The 20,293-nt window shown below is 38.4% G+C and overlaps 1 protein-coding gene across 2 annotated transcripts in view; it reads left to right on the forward strand.

Moving 5' to 3' along the window:
• LOC100437875 (zinc finger protein 81) overlaps positions 1-20,293 on the forward strand; it is a 105,607-nt gene that overhangs the window by 71,585 nt on the left and 13,729 nt on the right. For both annotated transcript variants that reach the window (XM_009234794.4, XM_002831582.6), the window contains exon 4: positions 7,612-7,707. In XM_009234794.4, coding sequence (XP_009233069.1) covers positions 7,612-7,707 — 96 coding nt within the window. The remainder of the gene's footprint in view (positions 1-7,611; positions 7,708-20,293) is intronic.

Raw genomic sequence — 20,293 nt, forward strand, 5'->3', positions numbered from 1 at the left:
ACAGAAGTAATCAAGCTAAAATGAGATCATTAGGGTGGGCTTTAATCTAATATAATTGGTGTCCTTATAAAAAGGAGAAAACTGGACACAGACACATATACACACACACGCGCGCACACACACACACAAACACACAGACAGAGTGAAGACAATATGAAGATACACAGGGAGAAGATGGAATGTGACTAGAATGATACATCTGTAAGCCAAGAAACACTTGAGGCCACCAGAAGCTAAGAGAGGCCTGGAACAGTTCCTTCCCTAGCACCTTCAAAGAGAGTATGGCCCTGCTAACACCTTGGTTTTGGAGTTCTGGCCTCCAGAACTGTGAGACAATAAATTTCTGTTGTTTTGAGCCCCCTAGTTTGTGATACTTTGTTATAACAGCCCTAGGAAACTAGTACAGAGTTTTACACTTGGAAATGGGGTGTGGCTGTGATAAATACCTTAAAAATGTGAAAGTGGCTTTGGAATTGGGTAACGGGTAGAGGCTGGAGCTAGGGGCTAGGTTTTGATATGCTTGACAGAAAAAGCCTAGATTGCCTTAACGAGACTATTGGTAGAAACATGAATGTTAAAGGTACTTTTAGTGAGATCTCAGATAGAAATAAGGAACATATTATTGCAAACTGGAAGAAAAGCGATCCTTGTTATAAAGTACCAGAGAACATGGCTGAATTGCGTTCTGTTGGGTCAGAAGTAGAACTTGTATGTGATGAACCTGAATATTTAGCTGAGGAGATTTCCAAGCAGTGTTGAAAGCACAGCCTGGTTTCTCTGTGCTGCTTATGTAAAATGTGAGAAGAAAGAGATAAATTGAAGAAAGAGTTGTTAGGAAAAAGGTACCAGAACTTGAAGATGTGGAAAATTTTCAGCCTATCCATATGACAAAAATTCAGAAAGTGTACTCTGGAAAGAACACAAAGGGTGTGTCTGGACAACCAGTTACTAAAGAGATTAGGTGTGTGACTTGTGGATCCAATCAACTGTCTCACTAGAAATGCTTCCAGGTTGGACTGAAGGGGACAGAGACAGGAGAAAATGAAGGAAGGCTGTTGGATTTCTGGGATTCTATAAGCAGGAAATGTGATGGTAAAGCTATTTTGACTGTGAACATGTGTCATCCTTCAAGAAAAGGGAAGAATGACTTTGAGGATAGTTCAGAAGCTAGTAGGGCTGCAGCTGCCACCACAGGCCCTGAAGGCACAGGCTGGGGAGATGGGGGGACCCATTGCCTCCTTAGTTTCAGAGAACAGGGCCATCTCTTTGTTTTCAGTGCTGAGGGGGCAGGGCCCTCAGGGTTACAGGGTTATCATGTCTGATCTGAGGTTACACCACGTATTAGTTATACCATGTATTAGTCCGTTTGTTCTCACATTGCTATAAAGAAATGCCTGAGACTGGGTAATTTATAAAGAAAAGAGGTTTAATTTGCTCATGGTTCTGCAGGCTGTAAAGGAAGCATAGTGGCTCCTGCTTCTGAGGAGGCCTCAGGAAGCTTCCAATCATGGCTGAAGGCAAAGAGGAAGCAAGCATATTACATGGTGGGAGCAAGAGCAAGAGTGAGGGGGAGATGCTGCATACCTTTAAACAACCAGATCTCACGAGAACTCACTCACTATCATGAGAACAGCACCAAGGGGATGGTGCTAAACCATTCCTGAGAAATCCGCCACCATGATCCAGTCACCTCCCACCAGGCCCCATCTCCAACACTGGGGATTGCAATTTGACATGAGATTTATAGGGGACACAGATCCAAACCATATCAGGTGATGAAGACCAAATGTATATATCTTTTTAACTTTCCCTTATGGTTCTTGTTGACTATCAATTTTGTGCAGGTATTTAGCCTTAGTAGATGGAGTTTACTACCCACTTTGGGGTACATTCTCAAGCAACATGGCCCCAATAACGCCCAGGCCCAGTGCATCAGAGCCTGCTGCTGGCCTCATACCATCATCAGGCTGGGCCTTAATCAGAAGGACTTGGGTGCTATAAGCAGCAGTGGGGAGTGGGTCTTCTCTATGCCACATTTCCAGCACCCCCACTGTGGGGCAGAGGTTTAGCACTGGGCTCTTCCATGTTCACTTGCTGTTACTGAGGGAATCCTTGTTAAGTTTCTTCTCCACTAACTAGTGTGCTTAAATTCAGTGGGTGAGTAAATTCTGGCCCAATAGCAAGCCAAACATTATTTCTCAAAAAGAGAGTAGTTATCCACTACTACAGGATGGCAGGACTTTGCTCCCAAATCCTAAAGATCTGCACTGTGATTCACCTATAGGGGATTGCCAAAGGCTCCAAACAGCATCCCTGTCTGCCATTGTCACTTCAGGCACCATTGGATCTGCTGGATCGTATGGTCCAAGCAGCAGAGCAGCTTGCACAGCAGCCTGGATCTGTTGTAGAGTCTTCTCTTGTTCTGGTCCCCACTGAAAACTAGCTACTTTTTGGATAACTTGATAAATGGGCCAGAGTAGCTTTACCCAAATCAGGAATGTGTTACCTCCAAAATCCAAAGAGGCCCAGTAAGCATTGTGCCTTTTCTTTGTTTCTTATAGGAGGGGCCAGATACAACAATTTTTGCTTCACCTTAGAAGGGATACCTCGACATGCTCTATACCACTGGACCCCTAGAAATTTCCCTGAGGTGTAAGGCCCTTAAATTTTTTTTCAGATTTATTTCCCACTCTCTGATATGTAAATATCTTACCCATAAGTCTAGCGTAGTTGCTGCTTCATGCTCACTAGGTCCAATCAGCATTATCTCATTAATGTCATGGACCAGTGTGATATCTTGTGGAAGGGGAAGGTGATCAAGATGCCTGCAGACTAAATAATGACATAGGTCTGGAGAGTTGATATACCTCTGAGGTAGGACAGTACAGGTGTATAGCTGGCCTTGCCAGCCAAAAACAAACTGCTTCTAGTGGTCTTTACTAACAAGTATCACAAAAAAACATTTGCCAGATCAATAGCTGCATAGGGTACCAGGGAATGTGTTAATTTGCTCAAGCAATGAAACCACATCTTGAAGAGCAAGTGTAATTAGAGTCACCACTTGGTGACATTTACAGTAATCTGTCACTCTTCAAAATCCATCTATTTTCTGCACAGGCCAAATAGGCAAGGTGAATGGGGATGTGGTGGGAATCACCATCCCTGCATCCCTCATATCCCTGATGGTAGCACTGATTTCCGCAATCCCTCCAGGAATGTGGTATTGCTTTTGGTTTACTGTTTTCCTAGGCAGAGGCAGCTCTAGTGGCTTCCACTTGGCCTTTCCCACCATAGTAGCCCTCATTCCACAGGTCAGGGAACTAATATGGGGATTCTGCCAGTTGCTGAATATGTCCTTCCACTTATGTATTCAGGAACTGGGGAAATAACCACAGGACAGGTTCAGGGACCCACTGGACGCACTGTGAGATGGACCTCAACTAAAACTCCATTAACCACTACACTTCGTAAGCTCCTACGTTGACTGGTGGACCATAGTGGTGTTTGGGGTCTCCTGGAATTAGTGGCAGTTCAGAGCCAGTGTCTAGTAATTCCCAAAATGTCTGATTATTCTTTTTTCCCAGTACATAGTTATCTTGATAAAAGGCCATAGGTCCCTTTGGGGAACACTGGGAGATTTCATAGTATAAGTTTTTGGCAGTGTACCACGGTCCTTCCCTAAGGGAACCTGGCTTCCCCTTCATTCAAGGGGTTCTGGGGTCTGAGTCTGTAAATAGGCTCAAGTCTGGGAATTGATTGAAGGGCTGTGACTTTGTGCTTTTATGATTCGAGTTAGAGTTTTGTTCACTTGACCTGGAACTCCTCTACTTTATACAGATCAACTTATTATTGCGTAGACTACCTATCTGTTTCTTTTCTCAGGACACCATGATCAACTAGCCAGTGCCATAGGTGTCTGTGAATCAGACTATTCTGATTGTTGCTTTGACTCTGCTGTCCATTGTGGTAGCCATGTTCACCTTGCATTTGGTGATTAAGTACCTCCCTTTAACCCCTGCCACCCCAGGATCCAACTACCCCCATTGCACTTAGGTTTCCCTACTCAGTGGCTGCAGTTCCCACTGTAAGTTCCAGCCTACAGACAAGAGCACTCAGAGCTCTTCAAGGATGCTCGGGCTCCCCTTAAAACTTTGTTTCTCACAGTGGTGACAGGTGTGTCCTCTGGACCCTCCCAGAGTAGATGAACAGGTCTCACATGATAAATCCCCTCCAACAGTCCAATTCTTTGGATACCTTCCTCTGCAGAGTACCCAGGCAGTTATGGCATTTCAACTTCATTTAGTGTAGGCCACCTTTTGGTCCATGTTTAACCAGCCAACCAAACTGTTAGAGCCCTTTCTAACCCCTCCAGCAGCAATATCAAATTCAGAATCTCTGCTTAGTGGGCCCATATCAATTAATTCAGCCTGATCCAACTTTCTGTTTCTTCCACCTTTATCATACACCCTTGATAACCATATCCATGTATAGTCTTTAGATTTGTCTGCATAAATTAAATGAATCGTGCAGTTCTTTTGGTGTACGCACATCCTCATGGGTCACTCTTTGTACTTCACCTTTTGGGACCTGCTTTGACTTGAGTCCAGTTATATGTCTAAAAGCAAAGAAGGGTGGTGAGCATAGACTCTTAAGGGAATTGGCAGTGCCTGTCAAGGCAAGTACCTCAGGGGAAGCCACTGAAAGTACTTCAGGCAAAGTAGGGTTAACCTTCTCAGATAGGGTAGAAGGGCTGCCTCTACTGGCAAAGGAGACCCAAGAATTTAAAGGTTCAATGTCCAGTCTATTTCCAATTATTTTTTTTTTTCTCTTTTAGTCTCAGGTGATTGCTTTTAGGGTTCCCTCAGTCTCTTGAGAGCCCCTGATGGAGGAGGGGTCCCAAAGTTCAAGTGACTGTAGGGAGTTAAGAGACTGAAGTAGGAAGGGAAAGGTCTGGCAGGAATGGATAGAGGGGTGGAAGAGGTAGGGGTTTGAAGAGTGACCTATGAAAGGATTCAAGAGAGCTTAAAGGGAAGATCAAAGGTGGTAAAAGGAAGAAGGAGGAGCAGAAGCAATGGGAAGGGAGAGGTTTTGGAGGAGACAGTTGGGGAAGATGTAAAGTTTCCCAAGGAAACCCCTGAAGTTCCAAATTATCCTTAGTAAAATCATGCCAACAAGACAGGAAACAGGTAGAGTTGGTGGAGCATATAGCCAGCAGGGGTTCAAAAAGGGATATTTTGGTAGACTGAGAAGTTCCCATGTTTTTTAACTGATAGTACTTTTATGGTTATAAATGGAGAAACTTGGGACTCTGACCCAGCTTCTGTTCCTTACAGAACCCAGCCTCTTACAAAGAGAGAAGCCTAGGAGACTAACCCAGCCTTTCCTTGCATGAGACTCTAACTTATTTTCTTATAAACAGCTGCTTACCTGGAACTTTAACCTGCCTTCTAGCATGAGAATCACTTGAACCCAGGAGGCAGAAGTTGCAGTGAGCTGAGATGGTACCACTGCACTCTAACCTGGGTGACAGAGTGAGACTCTGCCTCAAAAAAAAAAAAAAAAAAAAAAAATCAAAATCTGTCCTTACTATGTGCTTCAATGGACTGTCATCCAGAGGCTCAGGAGTCGGACTCATCAATGGGTCCCCAATCAGTCAGGAGTGAAGACAAAGGCTTTGAAGGTGCATATTTCAGATTCTGAGTGAGAAGTCTGGGGTCCAGTGATCAATCTGATCTTATCCGAGTTGTGGCACCAAAACTGTCAAAGAAAACCAGAGCTGGACAATAGTTAAAGTGGTGAAAATAGATTTTATTCAGAACTATTACAATAGGGGAAAAGATACTTCGGTATAGAACTGGGCTCAATTCCAAATACAACGTGGACAAGTGGGGATTTATAAATATAGCCCAGGAGCAGAGTGGGGCCAGTAGATGGAAAATGACTAATAAGAGGAAACATCAGGGGTAAAGGGGGATTGTTACTAAACTGACCTGACAAGATTCATGCTGAAGGCAGGTGAGGGTGATCAGATATTATGTGGGGGATAGTAGAAGATGAGGAATTTGATCAGATATCGAGGGTGATCAGATATTGAGGTTGGGGGATTCTAGCTAAACTGACTTAACAGGAATCTTGCTAAAATTAGGCAATGCAAGGATTCCCCTTGGTAATCATGATCAGTTACCCCAGCCAAAACCATAGCTCCCTTGTTTGCCAGTTGATTCAGGAGCATGAGGGACCCCCGAAGTGGTCGGGTGGGAGTTTTAACTTTTAGTTTAGTGGAATCATTGTATGTTTCCTGGTGGAAGTATTTCTCCCTTTGGAATTAAGACCTCTAGAACAGCAGAGCATGAGGTCACAGAGACAGGTAGCAAAAATTTTGCTAGTGGACCATTAGGGGTAATAGCGAGGGGTGTCATTCCTGGCCCAGGGCTACCTGCCACCCAGTGGGCTCAGAGGACAGATCATGGAGACAATGAGATTATTCACAAGTCTTAAAATCTAATTGAATTTTCCCTGCTAGGTTTCAGACTTGGGTCCCATTATCTCTTTTTTCATTCCAGTTTCTCCCTTTTGGAATGGGAATATCTATCCTATGCCTGTCCCACCATTGTATTTTGGAAGCAGATAACTTGTGGTCTGGTTTCATAGGTTCACAGATAGAGAGGAATTTTTCCCCAGGATGAATTATATCCTGTCTCATCCATAACTTATTTGGATGAATTAGATGATGAGATTTGAGACTTTTAGTTGACGATGTCGAGATGTGATTTTTGACTTACAAGTTGATGTTAGAATGACTAAGGCTTTGGAGGATGTTGGGATGGGGTGAATGTATTGTGCATGTGAGAAGGAAATGAATTTTGGGGGACTAGAGGGCAGACTCTTGTGGGTAGAATTTTGTCTTCCCCAAAAACTATGTGGAAATCCTACCCCTCGATACTTCAGAATGTGACCATATTTGGAAATAGAGTCTTTGCAGAGGTAATCAAGTTAAAGTGAGGTCATTAGGGTGGGCCCTACTCTAATCTGACTGGTGTCCTTATAAAAAGGGGAAATTTGGACACGGGGAGAATGCCATATGAAGATGAAGGCAGAAATTGGGGTATTGCTGCTACAAGCATGCGTAGAGGGAAGACAATAAGAAGATACGCAGGTAGAAGACAGACATGTCACTGGGGTGATGTATTCACAAGCGAAGGAATGCCAAAGAGTGCCAACAAACACTAGAAGCTAGAAGATGCTGAAAGCGTTCTCTCCTAGATCCATCAGAGAGAGCATGACCCTGCTGACACCTTGATTTTGGATTTCTAACCTCTAGACATAAGAGACAATAAATTTCTGTTGTTGTAAGCCACCAGGTTTTGGTACTGTGTTATAGCAGCCTTAGGACACCAATATAGAGCCTCGTTGTGTTTCCCTTCACCACCACTGAGCTATCTGGGACATCTGAACCCTATGATGATGTCCTCCTTGATTTGTCTGAGATTCTTCAGTCCCTTTTCACCTCTGTGATTATTACTCAGTTCCCAATGAAATGTGGTTACTTCTCCAAAGAACAAATGGAAAGCAATTTGCTGGACCCAATTCTCTATCATATCCTGTTAACAGGGTTCGAAGTTCCTAAACCAGAGGTCATCTTCAAGTTGGAGCAAGGAGAGGGGCCATGGACATTGGAAGGGGAAGCCCCCCATCAGAGTTGTTCAGGTGAGTGGGTGTGACCCAGGCAGATGGGGACACGAAGTAATTTTTTTTTTTCCCTAAGGAAGACCGATGCCTTTAAAATGCTGTTATTGCTTAAAGGTTGGAAACTTTAGAAATTGCTTGAGGATAGGTAGCATTGGCCTCTCGGGTGCCAAATTGTTCTCTCCCTTTATTTCTCTTACCGTTATCACCTGTCTTCTTTGCTTGGCTTTCTTCCAGGAGAATTGCCCCAATTCCTATACTCTGGACCATATGCCAGGCTTCCTCACTAGAGGTCTTGCTTTCTTGGATATTCTTTCCTTCCTTCCATCCCATTTTTATGTGTACTTCCTTAAACCACACCCCAGAGTCTTAGATTCTTATCACATACATTTCAGTTTTACTGGATTTGACTTTTTGAAAACCCATTGGTTGCGTCGCTTCTGTTCTTCCTAGCACTCTTGCACTTTATTCTTTCTTTTGTTCTCACCTTCTCACTCTACGGTACCAACAAACTCTCATCTACAACCAGCCTCACCTCCCGTTGCCTTTGTAAGTATCACCTTCAGATTCCTCACTCCTCTCCACCTTCCCATGGCCTAGTACCTCTCTCCCATCTTCTGACTTTATGGTCACTATCACTTAGCATTTCTTCTTTTAAAATCCATTTTATTAAGGTAGAATTTACACAAAATGAAATGTATCTATTTTAAGTGGACAGTTTGATGAGTTTTGATAAAGATATACACCAGTGTAACCACCACCCCTATTGTGATATACACCATTCCTTCACACAGAATGCTCCCTCATGCCCTTTGCAGTCAATATACACAGCCCCAGGCAACCACTGACATGCTTTTTGTCACTCTAGATTAGATCTGTCTTTATTAGGGTTTTATATAAATGGAATAATACCTTACATACTCTTTTGGGTCTGGCTTCATTTGTTCAGCATAATCATTTTGCAATTCATCCATGTTATTAAGTATATCTCTGGTTTATTCCTTTTGAATGACAAATAGTATTTCATGGAATGAATATATTACTATTTGTTAATCTCTACACCTATTGATGGATAGGTGGTTAATATTTGGTTATTATGAATGAAGCTGCAGTGAACATTCTCGTATGTCTTTGTGTGAACATACGTTTACATTTTTCTTGGGTAAATACCTAAGATTGGAACTGCTAGGTCATATAATAAGTGTATACTTACCTTTGTAAGAAATTGCCAAACTGTGTTCCAAATTGGCTGTACCATTTTACATTCCCAGCAGCAATACATAAGGATTCCTCTTTCTCCACATCCTCGTCAACACTTGTTATCATCAAACTCTTTTATTTTTGCTATTGTAGCGGATGTTATAATTTAAAGTCGCATTTCTCTTATGAGAATAATGATGTTAAGCATCTTTTTATGTGCTTATTGACCATTTGTACATTTTTTTGGTGTGAAATATCTACTCAGATATCTTTCTCATTTTTTAATCAGGTTGTTTGTCTTCTTATTAGTGAGTTTTAATATATTTACTGGATACAACTCCTTTGCCAGATATATGTATTGCTAATATTTTGTTCCAATCTGTGGCTTGAAATTTCATTTTCTTTTTGGTGCCCATCAAAGAGCAAACATTTTAATTTTGATGAAGTCCAATTTATCATCTGTTTTATTGTTAGTACCTTTTGCGATCTGTTTAAGAAATCTTTGCCTACCACAAGGCACAAAGATTTTCTCATACTTTCTTCTATAAGTTTTATCATTTTAACTTTTTCAGTTAGGTCTGTGATTCATTTTTCAATACTGATATCTAATTGTTCCAGAAACATTTGTTGAAGGGGCTTTCTTTTTCCTATTGAATTTCCTTGGTATGTTTATCAAAATCAATTGACTTTATGTGTGTGAGCCTGTATCTGGTCTCTCTTTTCTGTTCAATTAATCTATTTGTCTGTCTGCTTTAAAAGATAGGTTTTATTATTATTTAGGTTTGATGAAGCCAACAGATCAGGAGACAACTGCCATTGGAAAGATAGTTTGTTACAATTCCCAAGAGGCGGGGGCATACCACACCATACAGGGCCATGCATACCACACATGTGGAAGCACCAAGGTCATTTGGGATCTAGAAGGAGTGAGGGGAAAGCATGGGCCAGAGCCTTTATTTAGGTTTTGTGGGAAAGAATGGACTAGGCAAGGTCAGAAGGCTAGGCAGATTTAAGATTGGCTAGTTTGAATAATTCCACTGGGCTCTAGGGTATAGGGACTCTCCCCAGTTGCTTGGTACCTGGCCCTGGGGTGATTAGTGCAGGGGGATAGTGGCTCAACCTGTGAGAGCTCAATAAAAGAGGCAGGTGTGGGTATGGGCTGTGTATTGGCTGCTTTGCATATGAAAGGCATCCTCAAGGTCAAGTTATTTCCTAATCTCTAGAATTAGCTATCACTGGGAGGGGGCAGTCTCTCCAGGATCAGTTAAGCCCCAGATGCCAGAACATCAAGGGTACAGAAAATAAGAAAATATAGTTAATACATTATCCTTTTAGCAAACCCATACTATCTTTATTACTGTAGTTTTTACAGTAAATCTTCAATCAGGTAGTATAAGTCCTTCAACTTTGCTTTTTAAAAATTACTTTGCTCTTCTAGGTCATTTGCATTTTCATATACATTTTATAATCAGTTTGTAATTTTTACAAAAAAGCCTACTGGGATTTTGTTTGGAGTTCAGTTGACTCTGTAGATCAATTTTAGGAGAATTGACATCTTAACAATATTGAGCCTTCTAACCCATGAACATGGCATATTTCTGCAATTATTTAGTTCTTTAATTTCATTTAGCAGAATTGTATAGTTTTCAGCACAGAGGTCATAGGAAACCTTCATTAAGTTTATCCCTAAGTACTTGATGTTTTTGATTCTGTTTTACATGGCATTGTTTTAGTTTTATTTTTTGATTTTCATTGCTAATATAAAGTTTTTTAAATTTTATTTTTAGATTGTTTATTGCTAGTATAAGTTGCTAGTGATTGATTTTCATGCATTAACTTTGTATCCTGAGGCACTGCTAAATCTACCTATTAGTTTTCTTGTAAGTTCCTCAGGATTTTTCATATAAGTAATCATTATCACCTAAAAATAGGGACACTTTTACATCTTCCTTTCCAAACTCATGTTTTAATTTCTTTTCATTATTTTACTGTCTAAGACTTTCAGTTCAATGTTGAATGGAAGGGGTGAGTGTGGGCATGTTTGTCTTGGTTCTGATATTGTGGGCAAAAACTTCAGTCTTTCACCATTAAGTTATGATATTAGCTGTAGGTTTTCTGTACCTGCCCTTTAAGAGGCTATGTAAGTTCCTTTCTAATCCTAGCTTGTTTCATAGTTTTTTTTTTTTTAAATCATGATTGAGTGTTGAATTTTGTCAAATGCTTTTTCTGCATCTATTGGAGTGATATTATATATATGAGCATTTTTTATTCTGTTATTATGGTGAATTCATTGATTTTTAAATGTTGAATTAACCTTGTATTCCTGAGATAAATACTAGTTGATTATGACGTATTAGCTTTATTATATATTGTTGGACTCTACTTACTGATATTTGACTTAAAAGTTTGCATTTTTCATCAGTGATTTGGTTCATGGTTTTCTTTTTTTTCAATGTCTTTGTCATGTTTTGATATTATGGTTATACTGGCTACTAAAATGAGTTATGAAGTGTTCCCTTCTCTATTTTCTGAAATACTTTGTGTGAGATTATTATTTCTTTTAATGTTTCATGGAATTAACCAAGAAAGCCATTTGGACCTAGAGTTTTCTTGACAGGAAGGATTTAGTGACAAACCTAATATTTTAAATAGACATAGAGCTATTCAGATTTTTTGTTTCATCTTTTGCCAGACATAGTAAGTTGTACTTTTCAAGGAATTTTGTCTATTTCCTCTATGTTGTCCAATTTAATCCTGTTGTGGTCTGAGAGCATATCCTTTATGATTTAAGCGTATGGTCTACCTAGGGTAATGTTTTGTGTGTCCCTGCAAAGAATGTATGTTCAGCTGTTGATGGGTACAGTGTTCTATAATCTATAACTCAGGTTGGTTCCATGTTGTTGAAATCTTCTAATGCTTTACTAATTTGTCTTCTACTTGTTCATTCAATTATTTGTAATTTGGGGGGGTTAAAATTGTCAAAGAGATTTTAAAATTTATATGGATATGCAAAAGACCTAGAATGACCAACACAGTCTTGAGGAAGAAGAAAAAGTATGGAGGACTGACACTACCAAATGTTAAGATTTACTTTAAAGCTATAGCAATCTGGACAGTATGGTATTGGTGTAAAGACAGACTAATATATAAATGAAACTGAAGGGAAAGACTAAAAATAGACCCATTAATATACAGACAACTGATTTTTGACAAACGTGCCAATGTAATTTGAAGGGAGAAATGAAAGTCTTTTCAAATTGTGCTGGAACAAACGGATGTCAGCATTGGGGGAAAAATTCATACTTTGATCCATACTTCACATCCTATACAAAATTTAACTCAAGTTCTAGTATTATAGAATTGTTTATATTGAAATAATCTGCCAGACAGATAAAAAATTGTTAACCCTGGAAAGCATATTTTTAAAACTAGCTACTGAAGATGCTGTAGAGTGATCAAAAGAACATTTTTCTGCTCCATCATATTTTGAGTAATTTTGGATTGTGTCCTGAACATTATCAATGTTTACGGTAACATGGTATTCTGTTATATTGTTCTGAAGAATGTCAGTGTTCTTATCACAGCAGGCAATTAACTAGGTTAGATTGACACTGAAAATGCTGTCTCACCTAAGGCGAGTGGCAACTCAGATGCACTTCAGCCCAGCTTTAATTTTGCTCTACCCATGCAAAGTTGAGGGGTCAGCCAGAGACTTAGGCAGATTTTATACACAGAATTAGGAATTTGCTTTTTTTGATTCTTTCTTTTTGAGTTGCCCCCTTAATCTCTAGTGGCCCTGGGTACCCAGGCCTTCTTCCCCTGATTCCTCTCGTAAAAGGATTACAAGCTTTTATGAGAATTTTAGCTGCTCCGCATTGCTGCTAGGAGTGCAGCTACTCTCAACAGAAACCTGAGAAAAGGGGAACTCACTACATGCTAGTCACTTCCTCTAACTTTTGACCCCCCTCCAAAATCTGCCTGCTTTTGTTTTTTTTTTTATTTTTGTTTGTTTTTCTAGAGATTACATTTACTATCTGTAGAAGGGCCTTTTTCAGAAGCTTACTTCTCCATACTGGAAGTAGAACTCTTACCATTGATTCTTGTACATTGACCTTGTATTCCGAGACTTTGCTACATTTCGCTTATTAATTCTAGTGGGTCTTTTTGTGAATAAATACCATAAAACTTTCTGCAAACATTATCATGCCTTTCTGTCATTTCCTTTTTGGTCTATATGCTGTTTATTTTTATTTTATCTTGTTCTCAATCTGAAGGCAAAAACTTTCAGTCTTTCACCATTAGGTGTATTAGCTGTGATTTTTCTTAGATGCTCTTTATTAATTTGTGGCAATTTCTTTCTATTCCTAGTTTGATGAGAGTCTTAAACATGAATTGATGTTGAATTTTCTAAATGCCAAATGCTTTTTATGTATTTATTGAAAAGTGCATTTTATTCTACTAATATGGTGAATTTTTATTGATTTTTAGATCTCAAACTAAACTTACATTCCTGAGATAAACCTTACTTCATCATGGTGTATTATCTTTTTATGTATTTCTTGATTTGATTTGCTAATATTTGGTAAGGATCTTAATCTCCATGTCTTTGAGAGAGATTGGTCTCTAGTTTTGTGTGTGGGGGGTTCCCTTATAATATCTTTGATTTTGGTATCTAAATTTGGTATCTAGATTTGTTAATTCTAGCTTCATAAAATTAGTTTGGAAATTTCATGCCTGTTCTGTTTTCTGAAAGAGTTTGTGTAAACTTGCCATATTTGCTAGAATTTTTCAGTGTTCACGTGTCTTGTGATTTTGTATAAGATTACTTTAAATTTCTTTTTCTTAAATATGTGATAAAATTCACCAGTGAACTCATCTGGGTCATCTGAAGTTTTCTTTGTGGGACTGTCTTTGATTTCAAATTCAGTTTCTTTAATATAGGAATATTCAGATTTTTTATTTCTTCTTGTTTTAATAATTTGTTTCTTCAAGGAGTTTGTGTATTCCATCTAAGATGTCAATATTTTGGCATAAGTTTTTTTCATTAATACTTCTGTATTGTCACTTTAATGTCTTGTATCTTCGCCAATGTACCCTCTTTCTCTGAAGTTGATAAAATTTCAATTCAACAGGAATATATATATATAAACCTAATTTTCTATGTACTTAATAACATAGCCTCAAAATATATAGTAAACATTGACAGTATTAAAAGGAGAAGTAGACAAAATGCACAATCATAGTTGGAGATTTTAACATACCTATTTCTCTAACTGTTGTAACCAGCACACAAAAGAATCCCTAAAGAGGTAGAAGACTAGAACATGATAAACCAATATGGTGTAATCGACATGCATAGGTTACTACATCCAACAACTACAGAATACACATTCTTTTCAAGTATCCATGGCACATTCACCAGAATAGACTATTTTGGGATATAAAGCTGTTTGCATCAAATTTCAAAGGATTGAAGTCATAGACTGTATGTTCTCTAACCACTGTTAAATTAAAATGCTGAACAGAAAAACAACTAAAAAATATCTAAATGTTTGAAAAGTAAGCAACACACATCCAAATATCCCATAAGTCAAAAAAGATATCACAATGAAAATGTATTGAGTGAAATGATAGTGAAAATATGACACATCAGAACTTGTGGGGCCAGGCGCAGTGGCTCACACCTGTAATCAGCACTTTGGGAGGCCGAGGCGGGTGGATCACCTAAGGCCAGGAGTTTGAGACCAGCCTGGCCAACATGGTGAACCCCATCTCTACTAAAAATATAAAAATTAACGCAGATCAATAAATGTAATCCAGCATATAAATAGAACCAAAGACAAAAACCACATGATTATCTCAATAGATGCAGAAAAGGCCTTTGACAAAATTCAACAACCTTCATGCTAAAAACTCTCAATAAATTACGTATTGATGGGACATATCTCAAAATAATAAGAGCTATCTATGACAAACCCACAGCCAATATCATACTGAATGGCCAAAAACTGGAAGCATTCCCTCTGAAAACTGGCACAAGACAGGGATGCCCTCTCTCACCACTTCTATTCAACATAGTGTTGGAAGTTCTGGCCAGGGCAATCAGGCAGGAGAAGGAAATAAAGGGTATTCAATTAGGAAAAGAGGAAGTCAAATTGTCCCTGTTTGCAGATGACATGATTGTATATTTAGAAAACCCCATCATCTCAGCCCAAAATCTCCTTAAGCTGATAAGCAACTTCAGGAAAGTCTCAGGATACAAAATCAATGTACAAAAATCACAAGCATTCTTATACACCAATAACAGACAAACAGAGAGCCAAATCATGAGTGAACTCCCATTCACAATTGCTTCAAAGAGAAGAAAATACCTAGGAATCCAACTTACAAGGGACGTGAAGGACCTCTTCAAGGAGAACTACAAACCACTGCTCAAGGAAATAAAAGAGGATACAAACAAAAGAAAAACATTCGATGCTCATGGGTAGGAAGAATCAATATCGTGAAAATGGCCATACTGCCCAAGGTAATTTATAGATTCAATGCCATCCCCATCAAGCTACCAATTACTTTCTTCACAGAATTGGAAAAAACTACTTTAAAGTTCATATGGAACCAAAAAAGAGCCCGCATCACCAAGTCAATCCTAAGCCAAAAGAACAAAGCTGGAGGCATCACACTACCTGACTTCAAACTATACTACAAGGCTACAGTAACCAAAACAGCATGGTACTGCTACCAAAACAGAGATATAGATCAATGGAACAGAACAGAACCATTAGAAATAATGCCACATATCTACAACTATCTGATCTTTGACAAACCTGACAAAAACAAGCAATGGGGAAAGGATTCCCTATTTAATAAATGGTGCTGGGAAAACTGGCTAGCCATATGTAGAAAGCTGAAACTGGATCCCTTCCTTACACCTTATACAAAAATCAATTCAAGATGGATTAAAGACTTAAACGTTAGACCTAAAACCATAAAAACCCTAGAAGAAAACCTAGGCATTACCATTCAGGACATAGGCATGGGCAAGGACTTCATGTCTAAAACACCAAAAGCAATGGCAACAAAAGCCAAAATTGACAAATGGGATCTAATTAAACTAAAGAGCTTCTGCACAGCCAAAGAAACTACCATCAGAGTGAACAGGCAACCTACAGAATGGGAGAAAATTTTCGCAACCTACTCATCTGACAAAGGGCTAATATCCAGAATCTACAATGAACTCCAACAAATTTACAAGAAAAAAACAAACAACCCCATCAAAAAGTGGGCGAAGGACATGAACAGACACTTCTCAAAAGAAGACATTTATGCAGCCAAAAAACACATGAAAAAATGCTTATCATCGTTGGCCATCAGAGAAATGCAAATCAAACCCACAATGAGATACCATCTCACACCAGTTAGAATGGCGATCATTAAAAAGTCAGGAAACAACAGGTGCTGGAGAGGATGTGGAGAGATAGGAACACTTTTACACTGTTGGTGGGACTGTAAACTAGTTCAACCCTTGTGGAAGTCAGTGTGGCGATTCCTCAGGGATCTAGAACTAGAAATTCCATTTGACCCAGCTATCCCATTACTGGGTATATACCCAAAGGATTATAAATCATGCTGCTATAAAGACACATGCACACGTATGTTTATTGCAGCACTATTCACAATATCAAAGACTTGGAACCAACCCAAATGTCCAACAACGATAGACTGGATTAAGAAAATGTGGCACATATATACCATAGAATACTATGCAGCCATAAAAAATGATGAGTTCATGTCCTTTGTAGGGACATGGATGAAACTGGAAACCATCATTCTCAGCAAACTGTCGCAAGGACAAAAAACCAAACACCGCATGTTCTCACTCATAGGTGGGAATTGAACAATGAGAACACATGGACACAGGAAGGGGAACATCACACACCAGGGACTGTTGGGGGGTGGGGGGAGGGGGGAGGGATAGCATTAGCAGATATACCTAATGCTAAATGACGAGTTAATGGGTGCAGCACACCAACATGGCACATGTATACCTATGTAACTAACCTGCACATTGTGCACAGGTACCCTAAAACTTAAAGTATAATAATAATAAAATTAAAAAAAAAAACTCCAAAAAAAAAAAATACAAAAATTAGCTGGACGTGGTGGTGGGCGCCTGTAAACCCAGCTACTCGGGAGGCTGAGACAGGAGAATCACTTGAACCCGGGAGGCAGAGGTTGCAGTGAGCCAAGATGGCACCACTGCACTCCAGGCTGGGCAATGGAGTGAGACTCCATCTAAAAAAAAAAAGAACTTGTGAGATGAAACTGAAGCACAGTGGTATGATGAAAGTTTCTTATTATATATATATCTACCAGAAAATTACAAAATTAAAAATTGGCCACTAAGTTTGCACCTCAGGACATACAAAAGTGAAAACTACCAAAGCCAAAATTTGCCTCTTTGAAAGATTAATACAATTGATAAATTTAGCAAGATCAATCAAGGAGGAGAAAGAAAACACAGATTATCAATGCCATGAATGAGAAAAGAAACATCATTACAAATCTTAAAGGCCTTAAAAGGATACTAAGAAGATATTATGACCAACTTTATCCCCCAACATTTGATAACCAAAATGAAATGAACAGTCTTAGAAAAACAGAAATTACCAGAAATGTCACAAGAAAAAAGGTCAAAATCTTAGTAGTATTTCTATCTATTAAAGAAATTGAACTTATAATTTAAAACCTATCCACAAAGCTCTCAACCCACATGGCTTCATTAGTGAACTCTGGCCTTTTAGAGAAGAAATAATACCAATATTATTCATGTTCTTTTGAAGGAAATAAAGAGAGAATACTTCATATCTCATTTGATAGTAAATTGAACTATATTAGAATAAAGAATTACTCTTCTTTGAAAGATATCATTAAGAAAGTTAATAGGGAAGCCACAAGCTGGGAGAAGATATTTGCAATACATATATTTGACAAATGACTTTATATTCAGAATATATAAAGAACTCTCACAAATCAATAGAGAAAAAAATAGGTAAAATATACAGGCACTTTAAAAAAAGAGGTATTCAAATGGGCATTATATATATCAGAAGGTGCTAAAGATCATTACTTATCAGAGAAATGTAAATTAAAACCACAATGTGGCAGCCCTACACACATACATACATACAAAAAAAAAGGGCTAAAATTTAAGACTGACAATTATCAAATGTTGATGAGTATTTAGAGGATGAATTCACATTCATTGATGGTAGGAGTGTAAATTCTTTCAACCACTTTGGAAGATAGGCATTACCTGCTAACACTAAATGTACACCAATTCTGTGGCCCAGTAGTGTCACTCCTAGGCATATATTTAAGAGAAACAAGCAAATGTATTCACTAAAATAAATGTACAAGAATGCTCATACCAGCTTTAGCGTAACTGCTCAAAATTTGAAACCACTCAAATGTCCATCAGTAGGAGAATAGATGAGCATTATGCTATATTCTTACAATGTGATACTACACAACAATGAAAAGAATGAACTACTGTTACAAGAACTTGGGCGAACCTCAAAAAATTTGTTGAACAAAAGAAGTCAGACATGCAAATGGGTATATGCTATATGATTCAATTTACATAAAGTTCAAGCAAGGACAAGCAAAACTAATATATGATTGTGATAATATTGATAAGTGATTGGCAATCTATGGTCAGAATGGTGGTTACCGCTGAGAGTCAATTATTGACAGGAAAGGGCCACCAGAGAACTTTCTGGGATAATTAAAATGTTTTCTACTTTCATCTGAGTTGTGGTTACATGGGTGTATACATATGAGTATTGGAGTTCAGCTTTATAGCTAAGATCTATACTATATAGCTTTGCATACATTCATTGAGCTTTACAGTTAATATCTACACTTTACTATATATAAATTATACCTCAATAAAAAATAATTAGCCTGTGAGATTATTCCTCAGGGATGTTTATATAGAATTGGTATTGGTTGATCATTGGAGTATATGTGCAATCCACAAGTGTGCCTGTTTTACCACATTTATGCCAACACTCAGCATCGTTCGGATTTCTTATCTTGTGTCAATATAATGGATGTAAAGTGGTATTGTGTTATCTTCCCCCCTTTCTAGTATCTGCTATCCATTTAGGTTTCCCCTTTGTTAATTGTCTGTTCCTATTTTGTCTCATGTACTTTTCATAGAGGCTTTTTTCCCACTAAGATGCACTAGCTAGGGGTACCATTTACTGTCTTCAGGATATCTGTTCTAATAGTAATTAACTCAAAGGGGTCTTCCATTTGGAACACTTAAGGTTTTTATTTGTATTCTGATGACTTCCATGTTGACACCACTAGGTGCTGTATTATAATTGTGCTCTAGTACTTACTTACCTGCATACCACACAATTCCCATTGAATATTCTACTTTATTCATCCTCAATATGGGAGGAATTGGCATCATCATTACCCAAATCAGGAATCCTCACATTCCAAATTTTGTCAGATTCTGCTGTTTCTTGTTTCTTCCCTCTTAGCTGTCTTTTCTTACTAATCACTCTGCAATTCCTATTTTTTCTTTTTTAAAGAATGCTACTTAGCCTCTCATCTTAGTTCCAGTAACATCACTCCAAAACAGGTCTGTATTTTCTTATGCTTGGATTATTCTGTTCCTAATGGAAGCTGCAGATTCCATTCTTGTTTCTAGTTAATCTTTGAAATGCTACTGATAGATTTCATTACCTAAGACATTGCATTTATCTTTGCCATTAGCTTCATGAAGTAATCTTACAGTTACTCCATATTATATAACACATGACTAATAACTTTTCTCTCAGTGCCATCTATAAGATTACCATTATTCCCAGTTTAAAATTTTATCTGTACAGTTTCCTTAATTTACGCTTACTTCAAATTGTTCGCCTGGTCTTTAATGCCTGTCATATATGAAGTGTGTCTGTGTATCTGGGCTTTTTATTATTTTGTGCTCTACCTGTCCAGGTATATAGACATTTTCCTTTTGTGTTCAGGCTTTCATCTATTCCATGAAATGGCCCTTACCTACTCCAGATTTATTACTCCATTATTTATTATTCTTCCCCATTTCTGTTTCCCCATGTCCCAGATGCTTTTGCCCCCATTAATTTTTGAAAGTCTCTGAAAATAAGAGCTCGTATCTTATTTTCATCATTCAAATGTTGAGCATGAAGAAAATACTTACCAATATTAACTAACTGAATTTGTGGGGGATAAGAATAGAATTTGGCTGTGTTTTAGAGGGATTTTAAAAAATTATACTGAGAGGAATTCAATGAAGATTGTTATTGGAAAGTAAACACAATGGCACCAAATATTTAAAAGTTTATCCTCTTACACATTGTGTTTCTGTTAT

This window comes from Pongo abelii, chromosome X, assembly GCF_028885655.2.
Source record: "Pongo abelii isolate AG06213 chromosome X, NHGRI_mPonAbe1-v2.0_pri, whole genome shotgun sequence".
Classification (NCBI taxonomy): domain Eukaryota; kingdom Metazoa; phylum Chordata; class Mammalia; order Primates; family Hominidae; genus Pongo; species Pongo abelii.